The sequence below is a fragment of the Cyprinodon tularosa genome, unplaced genomic scaffold, assembly GCF_016077235.1.
Source record: "Cyprinodon tularosa strain WSP-4 unplaced genomic scaffold, ASM1607723v1 ctg159, whole genome shotgun sequence".
NCBI lineage: Eukaryota > Metazoa > Chordata > Actinopteri > Cyprinodontiformes > Cyprinodontidae > Cyprinodon > Cyprinodon tularosa.
In genome coordinates this window covers 1,082,236-1,105,373 of record NW_024038427.1, presented here as the reverse complement: position 1 = coordinate 1,105,373, position 23,138 = coordinate 1,082,236, and the positions used below count along the sequence as shown (strand labels likewise).

Sequence of the window (23,138 nt, the reverse complement as noted above, 5' to 3'; positions counted from 1 at the left end):
CAGTATGCTGGTCTCTGCCAGCATATATATATATATATATATATATATATATATATATATATATATATATATATATATATATATATATATATATATATATATATATGAAAAAGTGAAAGTGAAAAGGCCTTTGGGAAACTCCTCCAACTCCCATTGTCATTGTGACACAGCACACACAAGTGAACACTGCACACCATGAAATTGCATTTATGCCTCACCCGTGCAAGGGGGCAGCCCTCAATGGCGCTCCGGGTACCTCAGTCATGGAGGAGGATGGGGGAGAGCACTGGTTAATTACTCCCCCCACCAACCTGGCGGGTCGGGAGTCGAACCGGTAACCTTTGGGATCCAAGTCTGACACCCTAACCGCTCACCGCTCACCCACGACTGCCCATATATATATATATATATATATATACATATACATATATATATACATGTATGTATATAACTATTATGTAGCTTTATACCAGTACCAGTAGTATTGATACACTGCAAAAAAAGTTTTAAAAATTCCTACATTTAGTGTATTTATCCTTAATTCAAGTAAGCAAATAGGGTGATTTTTCAATAGAATTCTTTTTTTACTCTCAAAATAAGATAGTTAGATAATATGGACTTGAAATAAGACAGTGCAATTGTTTTTTCTCATCTTAAATGTAAATTGTCTTGTTCCATTGGCAAAGTCTGAATAATGTCCTCCATTAAAACAATCACTTATTTTGAGAAAAATTACATTTTGATTTCATTTTTTTTGCAGTGTGCCTAAATGCTCAGTACATTTCTTTGTTTTCTAATCAGGAAGTTCATGTATACAGGATCTATTTCACCTCATTTAAACAATAACAAGGTCAAAATTCTCTTTTATGTATGCACATTTAATCATTTTGTACTTGTTTGGCCTTAATTATAAGCAAGGTTTGTAAATACTTATTTGTCTTCATTTTTCTGCCCCTGGGCATCCCCTTGCTACATCTAAAAACCCTGAACACCTTTTCCATCATTTAGATTAAGCAGTTTACCTGATATTTACATGCACATTAATGAAATCTGTGCTGTGACATTAAGATTATCTGAATCAACCATCTTTCTATAGGCATTATGAGTATTAATGGAGACAAAAAAAAATAAAAGTTTTCATAAATAGCCATGGTGTTGTGTTAGATTTTTTATCTTAAATGTTCATTTAACGTAGGCTAAAGATGCGGCCTTTAGAGAAATACCAAGAGTGTTGTTGCTCAATGTCAAAGAAGATCAACTCTTGTATACGAGTTAGAGCAGGACGCAGCAAAGGGCAAATTGTGAGTAAATACTAAACTAAACAAAACACTTGGGAACAGCCAATCCTGTTATTTGTTAATGGCATTTTTTTTTAACTGCACTGTTTAAGACTGTATATGAACAACAATGTCAGGATTAGTGAAGACTTCTTGAGGAGCCAAATGCAGAGATGATTTCCTGCAAAATTAAATGAAGTAACAATACAGAGGCCATAATCCAGAACTGATTGACAAGAAACTCAGGGACCAAAAACTAGGAGACATTATGGAGGAATAAACCTATGGAATGAAGGGGTGAGGGGATGAGGATAATCCAGCAAACATTAACTACAGAGGAGGAGGACATATGCCAAACACAACAATTAATAGTGTAATCCCGGCATCCCTAACCTTGGTGCTCGAGGCCCGCTGTCCTGCAGGTTTTAGAGGTTTCCTTGCTCCAGCACAGCTGATTTTAATTGAAAGCTGATTAACAGGTTTTTGGTCTACTGCCATTATTATAATCAGCTGTGCTAAAGCAGGAAAACCTCTAAAACCTGCGGGACAGCGGGCCTCGAGGACCGAGGTTGGGGATGCCTGGTGTAATCAACTGATTGGGAGCAGGTGCGGACAGAAGGATCTAGAAGGGAGCTAGAGGAAAGGAGACTGGCCCAAAGGTGGCAACAGAAAGTAAATAAGAAATACATAAGTGCTCAAATACAACCAGAAATTAGAATCACACAAAATGGAAATGAAACCAATTACCTAGAAAACACAGAATGAATGTAACTGAACACCCAAAAAGAAAACTTAAACAGAACCAAAAAAATCCAGAAAAGAAGAATCCAGAAATCTTCAATCTGTGTGTGACATTTGCAATACATTTGGTTAATAAAAGATTTATTCTGTCGCAAAGGTGCACATATAAGGTATACTTTGTCAAACAACTTTACAAGAGTCTTGATGTATTTTTCCCTCAATATGATGTTTGCTCATCGCTTTAACATTTGTTATGCTCAGGGTTTTATGGTTTTGTAGGCAAGGGCCAAAAGTACAATGATTGTGCAACAATAGTATCATTTTTGGGCTTTATTTTGTTTTCTTCTTGCAGACATATACATAGATCAAATTAAAATAATATATTCAAAGGTAAATTATAATTAATTATGTTGTGTTAGATTTAAGTACAAAAACGTAACTTTTAAAGACAGGTTTTCTGCATGGCTGCAGCAGGCTGTTTATTTCGCTGATAGATCACTGCTGGTCTGCTGCAAAGGACTGACATTAAAAACAGTGTAACACGTCCTGCTGAATATTTTCAAAGGTTTCTCTGCTGCTTGAGTGGAGTAATCTCAGGTCAGTGGGTTGTCCCTCAGTGTAACCCAGGACAGACTGCATTTATTACATTACTTCCAGGCAAACTATGAAGTTTAACTGAATAAAACGATCCACATCCATCTTGTACACATCCCAATTCACTGCATCATTCAGGATATACAAGGTCCTTGTCTCCTATATTAAAAATACCACACATTTATGCCAACAGAGAGACATTCTTCTAAATATAAATAGTGGTTGCATTTAAATGATGACTCTTTTAACCTATTGTGTACTTTCAAGCTGCAACCAAGCTATGCTATATTTATATAATAGAAACTATTATACTGTAGATAGTTAGTTTTGTTCCCACACATCTGATCAATCAATGAGTTTGCTTTTTCCTTAGTCAACATTTTGCATGCACATAGTATATACAAAACAACATTTCGTTTTGTACAGCTTTCAGACGGTAAATGAGCAGCAGCTTAGCAGTGAAATGAACATTTCCATTCCATAAAGTGCAGCAGCAATCACATGTAAACAGCGTGGGAGAAAAACATGGTGCAAAACGCATTTATGTTGAACTTTAGAGCATTGCAAAAACAAATATATATGGTGCAAAAAGCAGTAGAAAAATATTTTTGAGTTTAGTTCTATTTGGTTTGATGAGTGTGATGCAGACTCTCATTTTGTGACTTGATTTAGAATTTTTTTCAACAGTTCAGCAGTCTCTGGTAGTGGGAAAAACGCTGTTGGAGAACCTGCTGGTCCTGCATTGAATGCAGGACCAGCAGGTTCCCAGGGGGCAGCAGGGAGAACAGTCCATGGTGGGGATGTGAGGGCTCATTGATGATGTCACCGGCTCCAGACATGCAGTTCTGGGATGAAATGAAGAGGAGACCCTATGATCCTTTCTGCTTTTCTCACCACTTCTCCCATTCTTCTAGTCTGAGGCACTGCAGCCTCCACACCACACAGTAAGACAGCTGGTCAGAAAGCTCTCTATGGTGCTTCTGTAGAAGGTGGTGTGGATGGCTTGAGCAGGTGGGCTCTCCTCATCCTCCTCAGGAAGTACATGCACCTCTTTGCCCTTAGTCCAGGGGAGGTTGTGATGTGCAACCCCAGGAATATGGTGCTGCTGACCACCGCTACAGCTGTGCTGTTGATGAGCAGTGTAGTGTAGTTAGGGCGTTTTTTTCCTTAAGTTGATAATGATCTCCGTTGTCTTCTCCACATTCTCAGTCAGGCTCTTATCTCTGCATAAGCCTACCAGCACAGATGCTGTGGGATGATGGTGTTGAGAACTGAAATGAAGTCCAGGAAGAGCATCCGGTGTTCTTCTCCTCCAGGTGTGCCAGGTTCAGGTGAAGAGCAGAGGAGATGGCGCCCTCAGTGGAGGGGTTCTGTCAGTAGGCAAACTGGAACGGGTCAAATGCTGTGGGAAGACTGAAGATGATGTGTTCTTTAACCAACCTTTCAAAGCACTTCATCATGACTCCCTGGTCAAGGCTGGTTATAATGTCTAAGCATCTCCTGAACAGTTGTATATAGATTTTTAAAAATGCTGCTAACATTGATCAACATTTGACTCAATGCAAAGTCACTTCTAGGAAAATAAAGGTGTTGAAACGGGAACATAAGGGAACATAACCAGTTTTTAACTGCATATTTGCAGCTGCAGATGTATTATAAAGCAAGCGGGAGACCTCTGTAGCAATAAATTCCAGCACATAAGCTGTATAAAGTTTGTATTGTTGTGGATGTACTATTCAGCATGCACTGTAAGGCGCAGGGCTGCTGTGTGATAATTAATTCCAAATGTTGCAGCCCTCAAATTAAAGCCAGTGGCTTCAGCACAAAGAAGCTTCAGCTTATCAGCCCAAAACAGGTCAGCGTTCGATAGCGGCTGTTTTTATTTGCCCTCTTCTCGTCTCCGCTACAACTCCCTCCCACTCTCCCTGCATCTTCGGCGGACTTCGTCTCCCAGTAATCGTCTCGTCACGTAAAAGACGTAAACTGTAAGAGAGAAACAGAGGTGAAGGGGAGTCGGGAAGGGAGGGAAACAGGAGAAGGAAGGAAGCAGTCATGCTCTTCCATTAAAACCACTGAATCTAAAAATGCAGGCATGTGAAAACTGCTTGAGTTTACTCACCCCGATGCTGCTGTTTAATCTGAGTTCTCTATCTTTGCATCAGTACCAAAGGCCACTGATGTTTATCTCACCATCTGCTTGATGCCGATTTAGTTTTTTTTCTCTGTGTGCTTCACAGCATTTACTGCTACTGAAGTGAGCTGAGATGGAGCAAATTATGATCCGCTCTACATTGCTGGCAGCTGCATGTGTTGATATGTACCTGCAGGGTTGATTAAAAAAATAACAACATGCAAATAGTCTTCTTGGGAAATTTATTGGAGGCATGCTTATCACCATGTGGATATAGGTTTACCCATCAGATAAATAACGCTCTGACTGCTTTCCTGAGAAATAATCCCAATTGACTAGTCCATGCAGCACTAGCATTTTCATCTTACTCTATCTGTATGAATGGACACTTGTACTGAGATTTCAATGCATCTGTTTTTGCAAATATGCATGTAAAATTTCGAATTGATAAAAAACTAGAATGAGTTAGTAGAAGTGCTCCAGGAAATTAGAAAAACTCAAAGAAGCCAAAAATTTGTCATCTTTCTAAGGATCAGCACTCTGTGCATTTTGTGATTTTGGTGTTGAAATTATGTGTCTTGAAGAGAGACACCCACAAAACATTGTTATTTTAATCAAAATCACTGTTAAATCCTTAAGTTCTGTACAGGAATAATACCACAATAGGGAAGTGTTGATATGGTGCTATATTTAGAGTAAAGAAAAAGTCATACATTCAAAAGTTAAATCACTAGAAATGTTTGCCAATGGCTTTATCATGCTTAAACGATTAGATTTTGGTTTTCTGTTCCTTTCTGCTAGGTTATTTCTATGGATCGATATTAGTCTTTTCACTTGGTTAGTAGTGTCTTTCAATCTGTGTGTATTAGTCTTCGTCTCTTAGCTTTCTTGCTTTCACTCTTCCGCAGATGCTTCAAATCATCCTGATGAGCTGACCCGCATTTCAAATCATTCTCCACTCTTTCCTCAGTTTACAAGCTCACATGTTCTCTTTGTTCACTGCTGGATTCTTCCGTTTCTCTTATTCTGCCCATTTCTCTTTCTGGATGCCTTACTGTAAGTTTGCATTGTAAGTTGATCATCTTGCTCCCAAGTTCCTCTCTGAACCTTGGTCCTGTTGTAAACCTCACAACTCATGACTGGAGGCCCAATTCAAGGGTACCTTAATTCCAACAAACCCTTGAAAAGGCTTTTTAAAATCTCAGCCATTCTTGTTTTCTGTGTAAATAAACGTTTAATAAAAAATAAAGGTTTCCCACTGTAGGACTTGTTATAAAATAAACTCAAACTGCTTCCTGTCTTAATGCATACACCTTTCCTGTTGATTTCCTGTAATTCTACACTTAATAAATGGAGATGTTAGAATTAGCTAGCTGATATCCTGTATTCCTATAGCATTAACCTCCGTTAGAATGACAGTGATGATGGAGTGTACAGAAATCTATTGTTTAATTCAGTTTAAATCCCTTTTTAACTGTAACAGTTTGAAAAAAGGTTGTTTCTACAGTGTTAAAATTAACAAACTTTGCTTTTTAATAATTGATAACAAATACACACATTTTCAATATAATTGTAACCCAATTTTAGGCAGTATGGAACAGTGGAAGCACCATTGGCCACCCTGCCCGCCAGTGTCTTTCTGATTGTGCAATTTGTGGTTAAGAAGTGTGAATTTACAATTTACGAGGTGATCTTGAACTGGACACCATCTTTCTTTGCCAACATTCCTGGAGATTCTGAGGTCTTTTCCTCATTAGAGTAAAGGTTCATCCTCACTCAGTATTCCTACCCATTTTCAGGTATGTTGTTGCTGTTAAACATAGCATGATTGTGGTAATCCACTAACATGTTGAAGCAATATTAAATGTGTTTGTGGGATATTCTAAGTAGTGTGTTGGGGCGTGTTTACTAGCTTCCCGCTAAATTGCACTGACCAACAATGATTTTGTAAGTTTCATTACATTACATGACTATTTTTTGTTGTCTGGGGTATAAGGTTGTTTTTCCAATGTGTAAGGAAAAAGTTACCTGTTTATGCACAAAAGCTATTTACTTGCTGTTTAATGTTTCAATGTTAATCTCAGAGGATTTGTTGCTTGTTGTAGGGATTATGCCTCAGGTAACTATATTAGCTATATTATTGAAATATATTATTTATTATTAATATGTGCGCTCTCTATACCCAGGCATTTGTGTCCTGTAAAATTGTATAAACAGTTTATTGTTGTAAACAAGATATTGATTAGAGTAAAAGTTCTTGCTGACAAAAAAACAACTCTTTTCACTGTTATTATATCTCCCCATTTTCAGGGGCGTAACACTTGCACACTGTAACCCACCTGCCCCTCTCCCCATCCCACTTCTTGTGGCTCTTGTGTGCTCAGACTAAGGCTCAGCTCTTCAACTATAAAAAATGAATAAGAAAAAAACAATTACTGTTTAACTCAAAATGTTAACTGATCTGTATCTATACATATTAGATCATTAGTAACATTAAAAATCTCACACACGATAAACCAAAATATGAGTAGGTGTTTACTTAAGTCTTTTTCATAGTTTTCTACAGGCAGGTTTATTACAATAGTAGACTTAAACCCTAAATTTAGGGCTTTTAGTTTCACCCCTATGAAATATTTCTGGAGGTGCCACTGGACTAAGACCCTCCAATAGAAAATAAGCACCTTTCAATAATAGTGTGAGCTCAAAATTTGACAATTCAAGAAAGCCCGAATTTTTGTATTTTTCGATCTTCCCTCATTACAATAGTTGGCTAATTAAAATGAAAATCTGTTTGTTTGTTTTTTTTGTTTTTTTGTTTTTTTTGGACATATTAATAATAGACTGAACATTTCCACATTTGCTCAAAGTAGTTTTAATGAACTACAGACATAAACTTCCTATTGTTTGTAAATTTAAAACAGTTGTCCCTAACTCTTGTCCTCCTAACTGACTGCCATGCATGTTTGAGATGTTTCTCTGATGCTGCATTGCTTATTGAAAACAACAGGACATGATCAGGATAGTGAGGCAATAATCTACTATAAAGGGCCGATCCTTTTTCATACCTCGATGCAGCATGGAGATCATCAGTGTTCTACCATTTAGGTATGAATGTAGCCTCTGAGATTAGATCTGTTGCAGATATAATGCCCAGGTATACATGTGATGTGAACTTGTACAAGCAGGGCATGCTGGCTCCCATCAATAACAAAAGCTCCTCTTAGGCCTTGGGAGTTTGAGTTTGGAAACATTACCTTGTGTTCAAGCGCTTCTGTCCTTTACTGTCCTCCTCAATAATGTGCAGACTCTTTACTTTTTGGATGCACCTGCCCTTGCTGTATTCTTTATCATTGTGATCTATGAGATTTCTGTTTCCTCGTGTTTTTTTTCCCCCCACTGCTTTCTTTTCTTCCCTTCTGTGAAGCTTCTGACCTCTTCATATTCATTTGAGATGCAGTGCTTTTACAAATTAAAGAGCTTAATTTTCTAAATTTTCTTGTGTTTTCTAGGTTGGTAAAATAAAAATGTATCTTTAAATACAGTTTCTGAGAGTTACATTTATGAGTGAATATTCACAATTATTAGGATATATAGATAGAACTAGTGTTAATTGTAGTCCTGGGAAAAAAAAAAAAATTGAAAGCTCATTTCATATAGTAAACCTTGTGCACAAACTCATTTTTGCAACCAGCGCTGAGCAGCATAAGATTCTGATAATGTGATGACCTTGAGTAAAAATGCTGTGGTTGGATGGCACTAAAAAATGCCTAAAAAATACCATCTTATGATTGCTTTTACGTTTTATGTCCATTGTGCTGTTGAAAATGACAGAATACTTGTCATTAAAGTTATTAAAAATCTGACTTTTCACTCTTCTAAGCGAATACAAGAGGTGCAGTTTGTTTGGGGAGAGCTTGTGGTGTTAAGCGTTGTTACCAGCTCCTCTGAAAGGAAAGTAGCTGTTGGATTTTCTAAAAATCACTAGAACTAATTAATGATGTGCTCACCTAATCTGCATGCATGGCCTCATGCACATAATTCTAATCAATGCTGGAGGAACAAGCCATAATGTTTGGGAATTTAAAATAAAATGGATTAAAGAAAGACCTTCAGCTAATAGATATTTGGTGTTTTTAGAAAACTATGGTAATATTCTGCAAGATGAAAAGTCACATGATGTGACTGAATTTTCACAATGCTCAACAATCTGCTTGGTAAGCTGGCATGGAGCGATCAGTGTCTGTCCACCAAAAAACTGTTATTTTAATGCTTAAAAATAAAACGTTTTAAAAAAAGCATAATCTTTCCAAAAAAATCTATTAGCTCATAATTGAGAAGGTACTTAAATAGTTACTAATTAAAATATCTAATTGTGAAAAGGTGAGGGAATAATTGTTTATACCACAGCTACATACCTGAGCTGTGTGTTCAGTCATTATGTTGTTCAGGTTTTGTAAGAAAATACAAGCAAAGCTGTGAAAGTGGCCCGACGGGATTTGTTGCTGTCATGCTTTGACCAGGTCCCAGCTCGATGCTGGATGAAAGAGGCAGAAACTAATAAGAAATTAACCACAGCTCTGTTAATTAGCTGCTGCTGCTCCCATTGGTGTTGCCCTCCACCTTCCCCTGCAGCAAAACACCCACTCAGGAGTAAGAAAACCCTTTAAATGTTCTGATTGGATTTATCAAGTGCAACTAATATTCATATTATCTTTATGTGCTTATAGCCAGCTGACTAGACCTCAGAAGGTCATTGCAAGTCCTTCAATAGGCCCTCTGGTTTACAATGCTGTGTCTATTCCCAATGGTCTACAGATGCCCTTCTATCTAGAAACATTTATGGGGGGGCTAACATTATTTTTAGTGGAGCTTTTTAAAGGGTGTGTTTAGGCTAATGTGTAGTGCATGCTTGACATGTCTAAACTAAACTGAAAAGAAACAAATATTAATCACAGATTAAAAGGGAAGACAAGAGTATACACAGTGTTGGGAAAGTTCTCTTTCTACGTGAACTAGTTCAAAGTTCAGTTCACACATTTTAAAATGAACTAGTTCAGTTCATAGTTCACAATTCCAAAAAACGAACTAGTTCATAGTTCTTTTTTTTTCATATATTGCTCAATTACACCATAGCCTACTGTAGAACCACAGACAGCAATTATTTTATCAGTTGTAACACTGAAACTGTGCGTCAGATTTCATCTTCATATCCAGTTTTGAATCCTTATCCAACCAGGGTTTACATTAGCATTGAGGGGACAGCATTTCCCCATTGTTGCTTTAATGCTTTGTTGCTGTCCATTCACTTCACACTAGTAGCAGCTGCAGCTTTCACCCCTACGGTATATTCTCAAAAACATCAGGAAAAATGTGCTGCTTGAATGGTCTTTTTTATGAGTAATTATTAAAAGAAAAATAGGAAAGTAGTCTTTAAGGTGCAAATGTTTTTTTTTTAATTTTAATAATTTTTTCCATTTGAAATTCCATTTCAATACATACTAAAAAGGAATACTGGAATCCTGGAAAATTATACCAGGCAGGTTTAACAAACAAGTTACATGGATAGTAAAACCCTCAAGAACAGGGGTCTTCTTTTCCAGACCAAGGACCCCCAAACTGATGGCGAGATGGAGCGGGGACCCCCTAACTATATATATTGTATGAAATTGTGTCCTATAGTCACTCTATTACAGATGGAGTAATGTAAAGAAATTAATTTCTCCCTGGGATTATTAAAGTTTTTCTGATTCTGATTCCTGGTTGATGGGACAGGTGTTGTGAAGGAAACGGTGCCCAGCTTGAAAGAGCTCCTGTGTGTCGCTGAATGTGAGCATTGATGACTGAAAGACATCTTCTGCCTCCATTTATCTGTTTACTACAGTGTGTTGATTTCATGTTAATGAGTATTTAAAGACATTTCAATTAGTGGGGAAAAAAATGCAGGGGGGGAATATAAAAATATCAACTAACCATGCAGACCCTCATGCAGTACCTCCGTAGACCCCCTAGGGGTCGCGGATCCCCCGTTGAAGACCGCTCAAGAAGATTTTACTAACACAAACTGAGGGACCAGGCTGAGGTAGGAATTTAAGGTTACTGAAGTGCGGATTTTTTTACTGAAAGCCGGCGGGCAAACTTGTTGCCATCATCCTCACCGACCACCTGGTCATAAACCTGTTTTAAGTCGTCTCCTTGCTGCTGTGGCTTCCACGCTGCATTTTGTTTTGATGACGCACGCGGCTGTAGGCTACGACGCTGGTAGCTGCTGTTGCCAGATTGGGTGTTTTTCCCGCTACATATTAAGGCCTGTTTACGGTGTGATTTAGCCGGGGTTTCGCCTGGAGGACTCTATAGAAATCTGGCAACCTATTGAACGAAGTTGAACTGAGAGAGTATGCCGTTCACAGACGCCAGAATGAACGAGTTCACAATAACGTTCACCAGGCAATAATGCAGTACGTTCAGTTCACGTTCGCCCAAAATATGAACGAGTTCATGAACTTTCGTTCAATGAACGCGTTCAGGCACAACACTGAGTATACATGTTGTAATAGTTTACAAGACACATTTCCGAACTATGCCTTTCCCGGTGCTAACCCCCCCTCCCCTCCCCTGCTCTTCAAAGAACAGAGTTCCAGGTTAAGATGTTAACGTCTCTTTGGTAGTTTTAGCACCTCCAACATTTTTTTCCCTAGCAAGTTGTAGCCATGATAAGCTGATTTTCTTGGTGTACTGAATGTGAACTGGAAGGCAGCCATTTTTACTCACTACAAAAAAAAAAATGTCCTCCTCCTCCCTTCATTTCTAAAACGCTGTGCTCTCTTTTTTCCTCCACTACACGCCAGTTACTGGAGTCTTTTGCCAGGCGAAATCTGCGATGACACTTTCCTGTCCAGGAGAACCCTTCTGCTGCTACTGCTACACAAACACACATTTCGCTCCCCTTCAGCGCTGAGTCACAGTTATGTTTACTACAGCCTCTAACAATATGTTGCATTGGATACTTTCTCATTTGCTTTTTCAATCTCCACTTTCTCTGATCTCCTTTATGTGGAATCTCCCTTATGTGCCACATACTCTCCTATCAAATTTTTAAATGCTTTACAGCTTTTTAGTTTTACATTTTTCTTTTGCAACCGCAAACTAAAAGGCATGATAGAAGATTTTACTCAGAAATTAAAGGTGTGGAGAATTTTTGCATTTTTTTTTTAAAGGCCTTCTCTCTCCACTTAAAAAAAATAGCTCTCTGCGCAAATCAATCCCAGATATATCTGTCTCTTCTGAGGCCTTTATTTTCTTCTCATACAATTCATAGACATTTTTTCTTTTACGACCCTCGGGCCATTTTCAAAGAACCGCGGGAAGAAAGGTGAGCTTCAATGACTGTCTGAAACCGTAGCTCACCACACATATGCAGCTGAAAATGCAAATGCCCAGAAAAAGATAAAAGATAGCTAACTGTCGAAGCATATCGGACAGCCTTATGTAAACACATCACCAGAATGATTGACAATTATATTAAGCGTCGAAATTCATCTAAAATAACTTAATTGATGGATGGTATTATTGCACTTGTGGTCCTACTAATTGTTTTTCAATCAAACATTTTGTGTTTTGCCTACGCTGTTAGGCTAGTGTTCAGACATTATGTTGCAGCACGAAGCAGTGCTCATACACTGGTTTGCTGCTGGAGCTTTTTTTTTAGCTACGGTATTTGTTCAGTCTTTAGTGTAAACTCAAGCATCAATAGCTGAAAAGAATCCTGACCAACCTAACCAGAATAGAAAGCTTTTTACAATGTAGTTGAAAAGAGGAGAGCAAGTGGGAGAGAAAGGACCCAGCTAAGTAAGTCCCAAATTTGGATTTGCAGTAAATATAACGCCGGTGGAGACCTCTTCTTCTTATGGAGATGTCCTGCTGACTTATTGAATTTTGGCACTTTGCTGCCTCTCATGGTGAAATTTCCGGCGGGGGGGTTTCCAGCATAGAGAGCTTTTGCAAAGTAAATGGTAAATGGCCTTTTTCAAGTCAGGAGACTTGATCAAAGCACTTTACACTACATTCAATCATTAACCCATTCACACACACACACTCACTGACAGAAGCGGGGCTGCCGTACACTGGCACCCCCGGGCCCTCTGACCACCATCAGTAGACAATGCGGGTGAAGTGTCTTGCCCAAGGACACAATGACAATGAAAGTCAGAGCCGGCTTGAACCATCAATCCTTCGATTGACGGTTCCTACATCCAACATCCATGTTTTACAGTTGTGTAACAAAATTACAAATAAATCTAAGTCTAAGTCTAGTCTAATTTTCATTTGCACAAAAAAAAAAGAAAAAAGCAAATAGATATTTTACTTCAGGGTTGTTTTCATGACCTTGAAAGCTTGCTTGTCCAGAAACCATTGTCGCAGTACCTTACTGTTACTGCTGTGAGGAAAGTGCTCACTTTTACTCATATACATGGATCTCCGAGCTACCGGCAACTGTATTGTATATTAATGGCACCTAAAGGGCTGGTGTGACAAACTCAGTGTTTTACTTTGGCGACCGAAATTGAGTTCCACTAAAATTGGAAATTAGTGTTTCGTTAGATTGTGATAATATTGAAAATGCAATTACATGCCCAGCCCTACCCTAGAGGGAAACATGGTGGTGATAACATTCCCTGGATTTTGATGATGAACAGGGAAGTTGGGAAGATAAAAAGGAGCCAGAATCATGGCAATACTTGAAGAAAACATGTTGAAGGGCACAACAGACTTGAGACTGGAATGGAATCTGACCTTCCAGCAGGAAAATTACAGTAAACACACACTGTTAAAACACAGACGACCTAGTCAAAGTCTAGACCTGAATCTACAAGAGAATATGTGGCCAATTAAAAAAAACTTATGGGCGCAACATCTTCTTGAGGCCTTCTATGGTTTTCTGAAGATCTGGAGAAGAAATGAATTTGAATGGAAGGCTTGGTGATATCACATCTAGGATTATCTAAGCTAGCAACATAGAAAATCTTGTTTGTAGCAGCATTCAGAAACCTCCTCTACCATTAGCCATCAGGATTGTGGAGACACTATTTGGCACCTATATAGTAAATATGCAGACATATTTTATTCAGGTTCAAGAAAAAGCTCCAATTGCCATTCAATTAGAGCTCCAGCTAATCATTCACATAGTTTAATCACTAATAGCCTAGCCTACTACTCTCTTTGGCCTGTAACAGTTACAGCATCAAAACAAAGCTTTACATTATCAAAAAAAACTATCAACTGTGAAAGTGATATATCCTGAAACTGATAACCTTCTTTCAGAAACAACATCACAGTGTAAGCCTACCTGATGTAAAGGGAAGAATTTTGAGTTTAGCAGAAGCAATGAGCAGATAAGTCCTCTAGTTGTTATTCTTGCCTTGGGGCAAATACACCTGATGCATGCACCTTGTCTGACTGGTACATGCATCAGGTGTGCAGAGTTGTTGTTTTTATTTGTCATCTTCTGAATGGTATTGGAAGTGGAAAGGGCTTTGTAATTAATGAAAACTAGTCTCTTCTTGCAGAATCTTTGGCTCTTATTCTTTCAGGAGGAGCTTAGAAAGCCAGTTCCAGGCAGTTAGTCATATTTTCAGCAGGGTTTGGTCCCTGGGTACAAAAAGAGTAGTCTGTATATTACTTTGAAACCAAAGTTCCTTTTAAGATGCAGTTTTTCTTCGACCAGCAAGACTAATACATTCAAACACAAATCCTATTCAATGCAGCTTTAAAGCTTTGGAAAAAAGAACACTAAATTTTATACTTATTATCAGACTCTGTTGTTCTCAGACTCTCAGACTGTAGTCCACTTGTTTTTTTTCCCCATGGCTAGACCTTAAAACAATATCTACTATCTTCAGCTCTGATGATGTTTAATCACTCAGTTTTAACACTTCAAATGTTATTCATATGTTTTCTGATGCCTCCTCAAAGAGACTCAGTGTATTATAGTGGTAAGTATTGAACAAGTGCATTTTCTGAAAATATGTACAGTAATGCAAACCTCATTAGCTGCACCTTGTATTGCTTTCAGACATTATGTTTTGAAGCTTTGTGCAGGTCCCACAAAAGCAATTACCAACTTTATAAAAAGGCTTTATGACTAATTCCTAAGTCCTGGTGAAGATTCTCAGTCATCCAGGTCATAGTCATTCCAAAAAAGTTAATTGTGGAGTGTTTTAACTTTTTTGGAATAACTTGTTCCTAAATACTGATTTTATTTTCATATTAAATATTTAACTTACAAATGTTTATAAAATTGGAATCAAGTATTCTCAAATCTGGGTGCTAAAGTAGCTTAATGCCAGTTTTACTGCAGGGTTTATTAAAACTAATGGTTTAAAAGGCTAATCTGAAACTTTCAATGAGCTAATAGAAAATTATGAGTTGTATGTTTCATCCCATGAGGCACATAGACCTGCTTTAAGTCAGTGCAGTGATGAATCTGCTTTGATACGAATTAAAATGGAAGATTTGTCCTTGTGTCTTTATTGCATCAGATCATTTTTAGATGCTGAACTAAAGACGATCAAATTGATTCATTCCAATATAAAGTGAAATACTCCTTTATCATACATTGCTGGAGTTAAAGCCTCAAATCAGACACTAACTTCTGACATATTTTCCCACATAGTTTAGATTTTGCATAACATTGAGACACCATTTATCAATTGCTTGAACATTAAAGGTACCAACAAAAACCTGGTGCCAAATACTGATCAAATACAGATGGAGAGCCTTGCTGATCATATTAAAACTAGTAGCTGAGCAATGATTTCTATTGCACCCAAAGGTCACACATAAAGATTCATCCTTACAGGATTTTTTTAATACATCTATAACACCAACATTCTCACTGGGCTTCTAAAGGATCAGCATTGATCCATCCTATTACTCTTAGTTATGCCCCGTCGTTTCATTTTACTGTTTGGTCATACGGAAAAGCTTTTTCATCTCTGCTCAGGCACCTGAGAGGTTAGGAATTAGATTTGGCTCAAAAGGCATTGCAACACTCATCAAAAGAAATACACTGGAAATACCTGATTATTTAAAAACCTTCCAGAGAATCAACAGATCTAATCATGCTTTATAATTATATGTTCTTGCCTGGAGGCGCAATTTAGCTTTTGAAACTGTTGGAACAAATGTTTAAGTTGGATAAGGATGTAAAAAGTCTGGAGTCTTTGTTTTATAAAGTTAAACTTTACTGTGGCTGGAAAGATTGGACTGTAAAGAGCGAAATAATAAGAAACTTGTTAAACTTTAGGAATAAAGGATAAACTACTCTTTTATGCTGCCACACACTTTAGTTAAATCATTCATTTGAATGCTGAAAGGAAAAGACTGTGGTTTAAATTGATAATCCACTGAGTTGTTTAACGACACTATGCTTTCTTCCTCCCACACATTTCATTCCACTCCCCTTCATTATTTATTTATTTTTTGCTCATCTCCACTCCCTTTCAATACTTCATCCATAACCTTCGATCACCACTCGCAGAAAAACCGTAGGGACACCTGTAACTTCGACAAGGAGTTCACCAAGATGGCTACGGACCTGACGCCGACGGACAAGCTTGTCATCATGAACCTGGACCAGGACGAGTTCCTCGGCTTCTCTTTCACCAACCCCGAATATGTGGCACCTCCTAATTAATGCAATATAAGGACCTGAACATGCAACAACGAGAGTTAGAAAATAAGGTTTAGTATAAAACTGAGGCACAAAACCCTACAAAATTGCTGTTATATTGTGTTCACCAAATGTTTGTTTCTCTTTTAGATGTTTTAGGTTTGTCTAAATAACTAATCCCAAAGATTTGGAAGCAGTAGATTATGAGATCTGTTTTTTCCTAAGAAAATTTGTGGAAAATAATTATCAAACCCAGTATGACCTGACTGACTACTAATCAAGTTCTGAGTGCTACCTTTTGAAATATTAATTTTACTCTTTCAAGAGAAATGCAGTTTAAATGGCAACTACATATTTTAAAGGTATGTCTTTTTAAATATCATAACTGGCCTCAACGTTTTCCATAGTTTTGAGTCCTTGAATGCAATCTTTTGTTTGTTCTTAAAGTTAAAAAGAACAATTCAAAGCACCGATCTTATTCATCTGTTTTCACTTTTTTCATTTGTTTCATTTGTTATAACAGCATTAATGATGTGCCATGATTTCATGGTAGCTATGTAAAGTTTTGTATGTTTTTCATCTCTTTGTAGGAATAAGAGAAAAGTAGTAGACTTTATAACTACTAAAACATACTTCCATATTTTTAGAATCAATGCTGATGGTCTTTTTGCTCCCATTCAATGAAGAAGAGAATGAGACCCAGATAGACACCATGGGTGGTACTTTGACCCTTTCTCTGTGTGCATGAGTCTCACTGTAAACATTTCACAAAAACTATCGGAGTGGAGGATGTCTGATGAGAAGGTCTCTCTAAACCTTTTTCATATTTTCTCATATAATCACGTATTGCATTCTCTACACATGATTTTAAAGCTGTGTCCTTTTTTACTGGATCCCTTTTTTTACTTTGGCACAAAGTAATGTTGTATGAGACCACACCAACCGAGACCAAGGAGAACCAAGACCACGACAAGACCAAAACCAAAACCTTTAGAGACCAAGACCAAGATTAAGACCTTTAGAGGCAAAGACCAAGACCTTTAGAGGCCAAGACAAGATCAAGACCTTTAGGGGCAGAGATCAAGACAAAGACCTTATATGGTCTTGGCCTGTAAAAGTCTTCGCCTTGTCTTGGTCCTGGCCTTTAAAGGTCTTTGTCTTGTCTTGGGCTCTGCCATGAAATGTCTTGGCCTTGTATTGGTCTTAGCCTCTAAAGATTTTGTCTTGGTCTTGGTCTCAAAGGGTCTTGGCCTTGTTTTGATCTTGTCTCAGTACTCCTTGGTCTCAGTTGATGTGGTCTTGACTACAACAGGTCTGACACTAAGATTAGAATGAACTGGAAGTTTGAGCAATACAGCAGACAGTGAAGCAGCTGCACACATGCACATAAGCAGCCACAGGAGCACAAGTGATCTGCTTTTACAGCACCCAGGTGAGAGATTTTACCGACAGCAATAAGAGCAGGGATTTGGACATTTTTTTTCCATTTTGTGATACATTTTAGGACATCTGTATTGATTTTATTTATTTTTTTTCTGTGTGTGTAAGCATATTGTGCCTTGCAAAAGTATTCCTAACCCTTAAGATGTTTTACATTTCAGTGTGTTAAAACCACACATTTCAATGTATTTTATCAGGAATTTATGTGCCGAAATAACTCAAAGAAGTGTTTGATCATTAAGTGGAAGGAAATCTGTTTACAAATAATAATCTGAAAAGTGCTAAAGGTTTTTTTTCAGCCCCAAGAAATTTCAATTTAGTTAGAGATAGATTCTGCTGCAACTGCAGCTGTTACTATTATTGTCTGTATGAGCATATGTGGTAGCTTATTTTCCTCTTTAAAAAGTCAAGCTTGCTCTGTTTGAATGCAGAGTATCTGTAAAGATCTCTTTTTAGAGGCTGCTTCAGTTTTTTCAATTTGATCTAGGCATGCACTGGGCTAATCAGACACTTATGTTTCATTCAAACCATGTTTTGGGGTTGCTATCCTACTTTGAGTCTAAGCTATCCCCCACTATCACTAGCTTTTTGCATCTTCTAGAAGGAATTTTTACCAGATATTAAGATTCTTCTTTATATAGTTCCTCCATTTCCCATGGAGCTTGCATGCATAATGCTGCCATCACCATGTTTCACTATGGGAATGGTCTGTTTCTGCCAGTCAGTCAAAAAAATCAATTTTTGCATCATACCACAAAAGCACATTACTCTACAACTGCATGCCTTAGATTGATTGTGACAAATTGCAAACCACACATATTATGGCTATAATCATTTCACTGTACCATAAATGAGGCCATCAGAGAGCAGACTGAGCGCAAATTCAGTCAGAAGATCTCTGAAGGCAATTGGTTGCCCTGGATTTCATGTAGGGTAATCACTTTACATTCAAATGCTATCATACTGTTCAGATATTGTTTTTTTTTTTATTATTATTATTAAAACCTCAGGCAATCGTATTGTTTTTCTTCAACTTTACAGTTATGCACACCTTTGTGTTGACACATAAAATCCAATTAAAATACATGTAAGGTACCATTTCCCCATTGACTGCCAATCTGCTTGAATGTGTTAAAAGAACAAACATCTGTGTGAGAGGGGGTAGTAAAGAAGACATTTTACATTGTAACATCTAACAAACTAATAGAGCAAAACAAACTTAGAGTCTGATTCTAGACTGATGTATGTGTTTGTAATGGCAGAGCCCTATAAAATGTTTGTGGAGGCATATACTGTAGGTCCACTGTTCAAAACAAGATATTTTTATAATTCAGCATAAAATGTATCCCGATGTGTGTTTGTTATAAAGACCATGAGCTTTTATTGTACATATTTGTACATATAGCTTCTTAGTGTTTTATCGTTGGGGAGATTGAAGTCTGCTTTTGTTTTGCTTGGATGTTGTAACTGTAAAATACTGTCAGATATGTGCAGTGACCTGTTACAAGTATAAGACTGTGGATTTCATTCTGGTAAAGAGCGTAAATATCTACTGACATCAAGACCCTGAAGCACCTTTTAGTAAAATCTCTACCGCCTATGTCTTCATGTAATCAGCTCAGTGAACTCAAATATGTTAAGTACTAAACAAATCACTGCTTTGTGCTGATTTCTTTAACAAAAATAAAACACTGAACCTTATTTTTTTTCACTAAACAAACAACAAAGCAAGTCTGAATCAGAAACCTTATGGGAAACAATTAACCAGTACATGGTTATGTTCGATTATAACAATATACTATGCATGCACGTGATAATCTCTCTCATATCTTGTTCCATATGATATAAATTTATTCTTTGTTAGGTGTAGGTGTGCAATAATTGCTTTCTTAGTCATGAATAGATATAATTTGTGTGGCTTAATCTATGATTATGATTATTATGCTACTTATTCAAAAACATAAAAAGGACTATGCCCTGCTTAATATGTAAATATAATCTGCTTCTAAATGCATAGGAGGAAGAGTCTTCCATTTCTTCATGTCTGTTCTTTTGCAGGAGAACAGACTTGTTTAGGAGTAAAAAGGGTATGTTTATTTAGAATATGTGTTTAATTTCCAACCACAGACTATCTGTGTTGATTGTTTTGCTCTGCAGTTGTACTCTGTTCCTTATTCTCCTCATTTTCTTTCCCTGATCATACCTTTTAATCTTTACTTTTTTTTAACCTTTCTTATTCCTCCTTCCTTTTCTTCCAGCTTTTTTTTTCTGTCTCCTCCCATATTTGTCTTTCTTGACCTTTTTTCCCTGTCTGTAAGTTTTTTTTTTCTGTTGATTTCTTCTTTTCTCCTAGTTTTAACCCATACTGTTAAATCACTCTCGTTTCCTCTCATGTGAATTGCAGTCGAATCAAGGCTTCTCACTGCTAAAATTAACATCAGATTAGGTATAGCTAAATTGATGGCCATATTTTCATTTCTGCTTTGATTCACATCAAGACTGCACTCCTAGCAGCATTTAATTTTCTGCACCTGAAGATGACCTTTAGTTTTTCAGGGGTGACACTTTAAGAGAAGGTGTTTTGTGAAACAATTAAATGATAGGAAATGTGTATTGTCATGTTCTGGAGGGTTGCAAATTAATAAATCACATTTAAAACAATTAATTAACTATGTTCTTGTCATTTTTTATTGTATTGAGATATATATTCAAGTATTATTTTGTTTATCATCTTCCTTTTTATTATTTGTTGAAGTGAAAAAAATTGATGGAGTTATCAGCCACAGATCTAAACAAAAACAATACAAGTAAAAAGATATGGCAGCTCTCGCGTTCTTAAAGCATGGCGAAAAGTTGAAGCTTCCGGTAGGTTAAACCAATCATCCTTGGTAAGCCATAAAAAAAATAGCCAAAAATTCCTGTGAGAGGTTTAGATTAGCTGATCACATGGTTATTTATGTATGTCCTGGTTTTTAAAAATGCATTTGAGCTTTAACTTGGTAAAGTTACAAATTATTGTTGACTTTCTCCAATTAAATATCACAAAGCAGGCTGGAATATATAGATTTATATACATACTTTATACATTTATTCAATCTCTGTCACTTAGGAGGCAGGCTTTATAAGCAAAAGAGTAAGCATCTCCATGAAGGAAGGAGATTTTACAGTTTGTTGGTATAAAGCATATAGGTGAGTCTAAAAACCAGACCAAGAACCAATGAAATCAGCAAGAGAGAAGCATTTGTTGCTACTCAACCATCTGGGATTGGGTTTGCTTTTACAAACTGTTAGTAGTCTATCATTCTTTATTGAGGAAGCTCACGTACAAATAATACAAATTTAAAATAACCGCCATTCTTCGCTAGAGTAATTATCTGCATCCTGTGCAATGCTGGAGAAAACATCTTTCTTACGTTTGATTTGATTTGTTTGAATTTTATGAGGTAAAAGCAAAACGCATGAAAACGGCAAAAAACAAGAAGAAATTTTTTTTTAAAGACGACACTTCTATCTCTAAAAAGAAGATTGTAGAAGCAGTTTGTTTTGCAGTTACCTTTGGATATATCAGAAAACTTCTGTAACAAGATTAATGTTTGATGTTTGGACATGATGCACAGCCACGTTATTTTTGAAATCTCCAAACACAAAAAAATATATATCCCATGTCTGATGCATGGTAGGGGAGGGGTGATGATTTGGATTTGTTTACCGCCATTGGAACAGGCACTTCTTAAAACCTTGAACCCTAAACATAACCATGTTTTTTTATAGAAAAAAAGCACTTTTGTTAAGAGGAAATGAAGGTTAGTTTAAAGGTTTTACAAAGTCTCCTTGTTCAATTGAATAATATTGAATAATAATAATAATATAAGACAAATATGTTTTCATAGTTTTACAGTTGTTAACTCTCCATTCCATTGTGAAACAGGTAAATCTAAAATATTGTTATTTTCGAAAAAATTATGGTTAAATCTCAACTTTTGTTCATATCTCCATCGAGCCAAATACTATAACTTTAGCTTTCCAGTTAAAAAGAAAAAAACTTGCCTGAATGATTTATTTAAACTTACACTTCTCACCTATATACTGTACTCTAGGGATGAGTATTGGCATGGATGTTGCGATACTATACATATCACGATACTTGGGTCACAATACAATATTATGACAATATTACAATATCACTATAGATTACGATATTTTCCTCAGCTATCAAAATTGAATTTATAGATTTAAAAAAAAAGGGCTGTTTAAGTTCATCAGAAGATATTGATCATTTAGTTAATTTGGTATCAATGTTGTTTGGGGTTTGAGTCGGTCCATGTCACCAACTGTCACTGGCGCTATCTGTCAGAGTGGCAGTGCAGAGGTAGCTAATTTTCCCTCATCGTTTTAGGTATAAAAAAAAAAAAATGTTTTTTTAAATCGATATTAGGATCTGAAAGATCCATATTATATCGGGCACCTGAAAATCAGGATATATGGCCAAAACTATTTTTTTCTCAGTCCCCTACACATTGTAAAACTGAATGTATGCACAGATTATGATTATGATTCTAGTTCCTTAAGTTGTTTTATGTGTTGTTATGTGTCTGCAATGAACGTAGAGACACAAATAAGAGAAACAAGTTTTTTATACTAAAGAAAGAAGTGTCCTGCTGTTGTTCCTGAACTAAACAACAGCATACTGCAGCAACGCACATGGAAGAAAAGCAAAAGAAGCTCTAATATATTTCATTCACGGCATCTTAAAAGCGCTCAAGAGAGGAGCATGACAGTGGAGCTTATTGGATTTATTTCACACCATCTTATTTACTTGCCCTTTTCCCTTTGCTATCTCTCTCTGCGACTTGTGCAGCACCACTGACGCTGCCATTAAGCAAACATATTAGAAACACTTTCTTTCAATTGAATGTGTTCGTTCACCTCGCTAAGCCAGCCACACTGGGTTTCATTCAATTACAGCCACAAAAAAAGTTTCAAACATTAAAGGTCATTATGTCCAGTTCTCTCGCTTTACTCTTGTTTTAAATCTTATTTTAATGACAACATGTCTTATATTCTGTCCTTGGTGACTTTCTTTCGACCTTTTTGAAAGGTATTATAAACTTTTGTAAAAATAAAATCTTTTTATCATCATTATTCTTTTTTCAAGCTGTAATTCTTGCTCTTTAGCATCTTTTTTCCTTTTACAACCACAAACTGCAGTGGATGTCTAAGTAGCAGCTCTATCTGTAGTCGTCCATACATGTAAAGTGGAAGGAAAATTATGTATTTTTTTCTAATT

The 23,138-nt window shown here is 36.8% G+C and overlaps 1 protein-coding gene across 1 annotated transcript in view; it reads left to right on the top strand.

The window, feature by feature from the left end:
• The window catches only part of prkcbb (protein kinase C, beta b), a 138,859-nt gene extending 120,289 nt beyond the window's left edge, over positions 1-18,570 (top strand). The window contains exon 17 of the mRNA XM_038280340.1: positions 16,280-18,570. Within this exon, the coding sequence (XP_038136268.1) occupies positions 16,280-16,435 (156 nt within the window). The 3' untranslated portion in view covers positions 16,436-18,570. The remainder of the gene's footprint in view (positions 1-16,279) is intronic.
• The last annotated feature ends 4,568 nt before the right edge of the window (positions 18,571-23,138 follow it).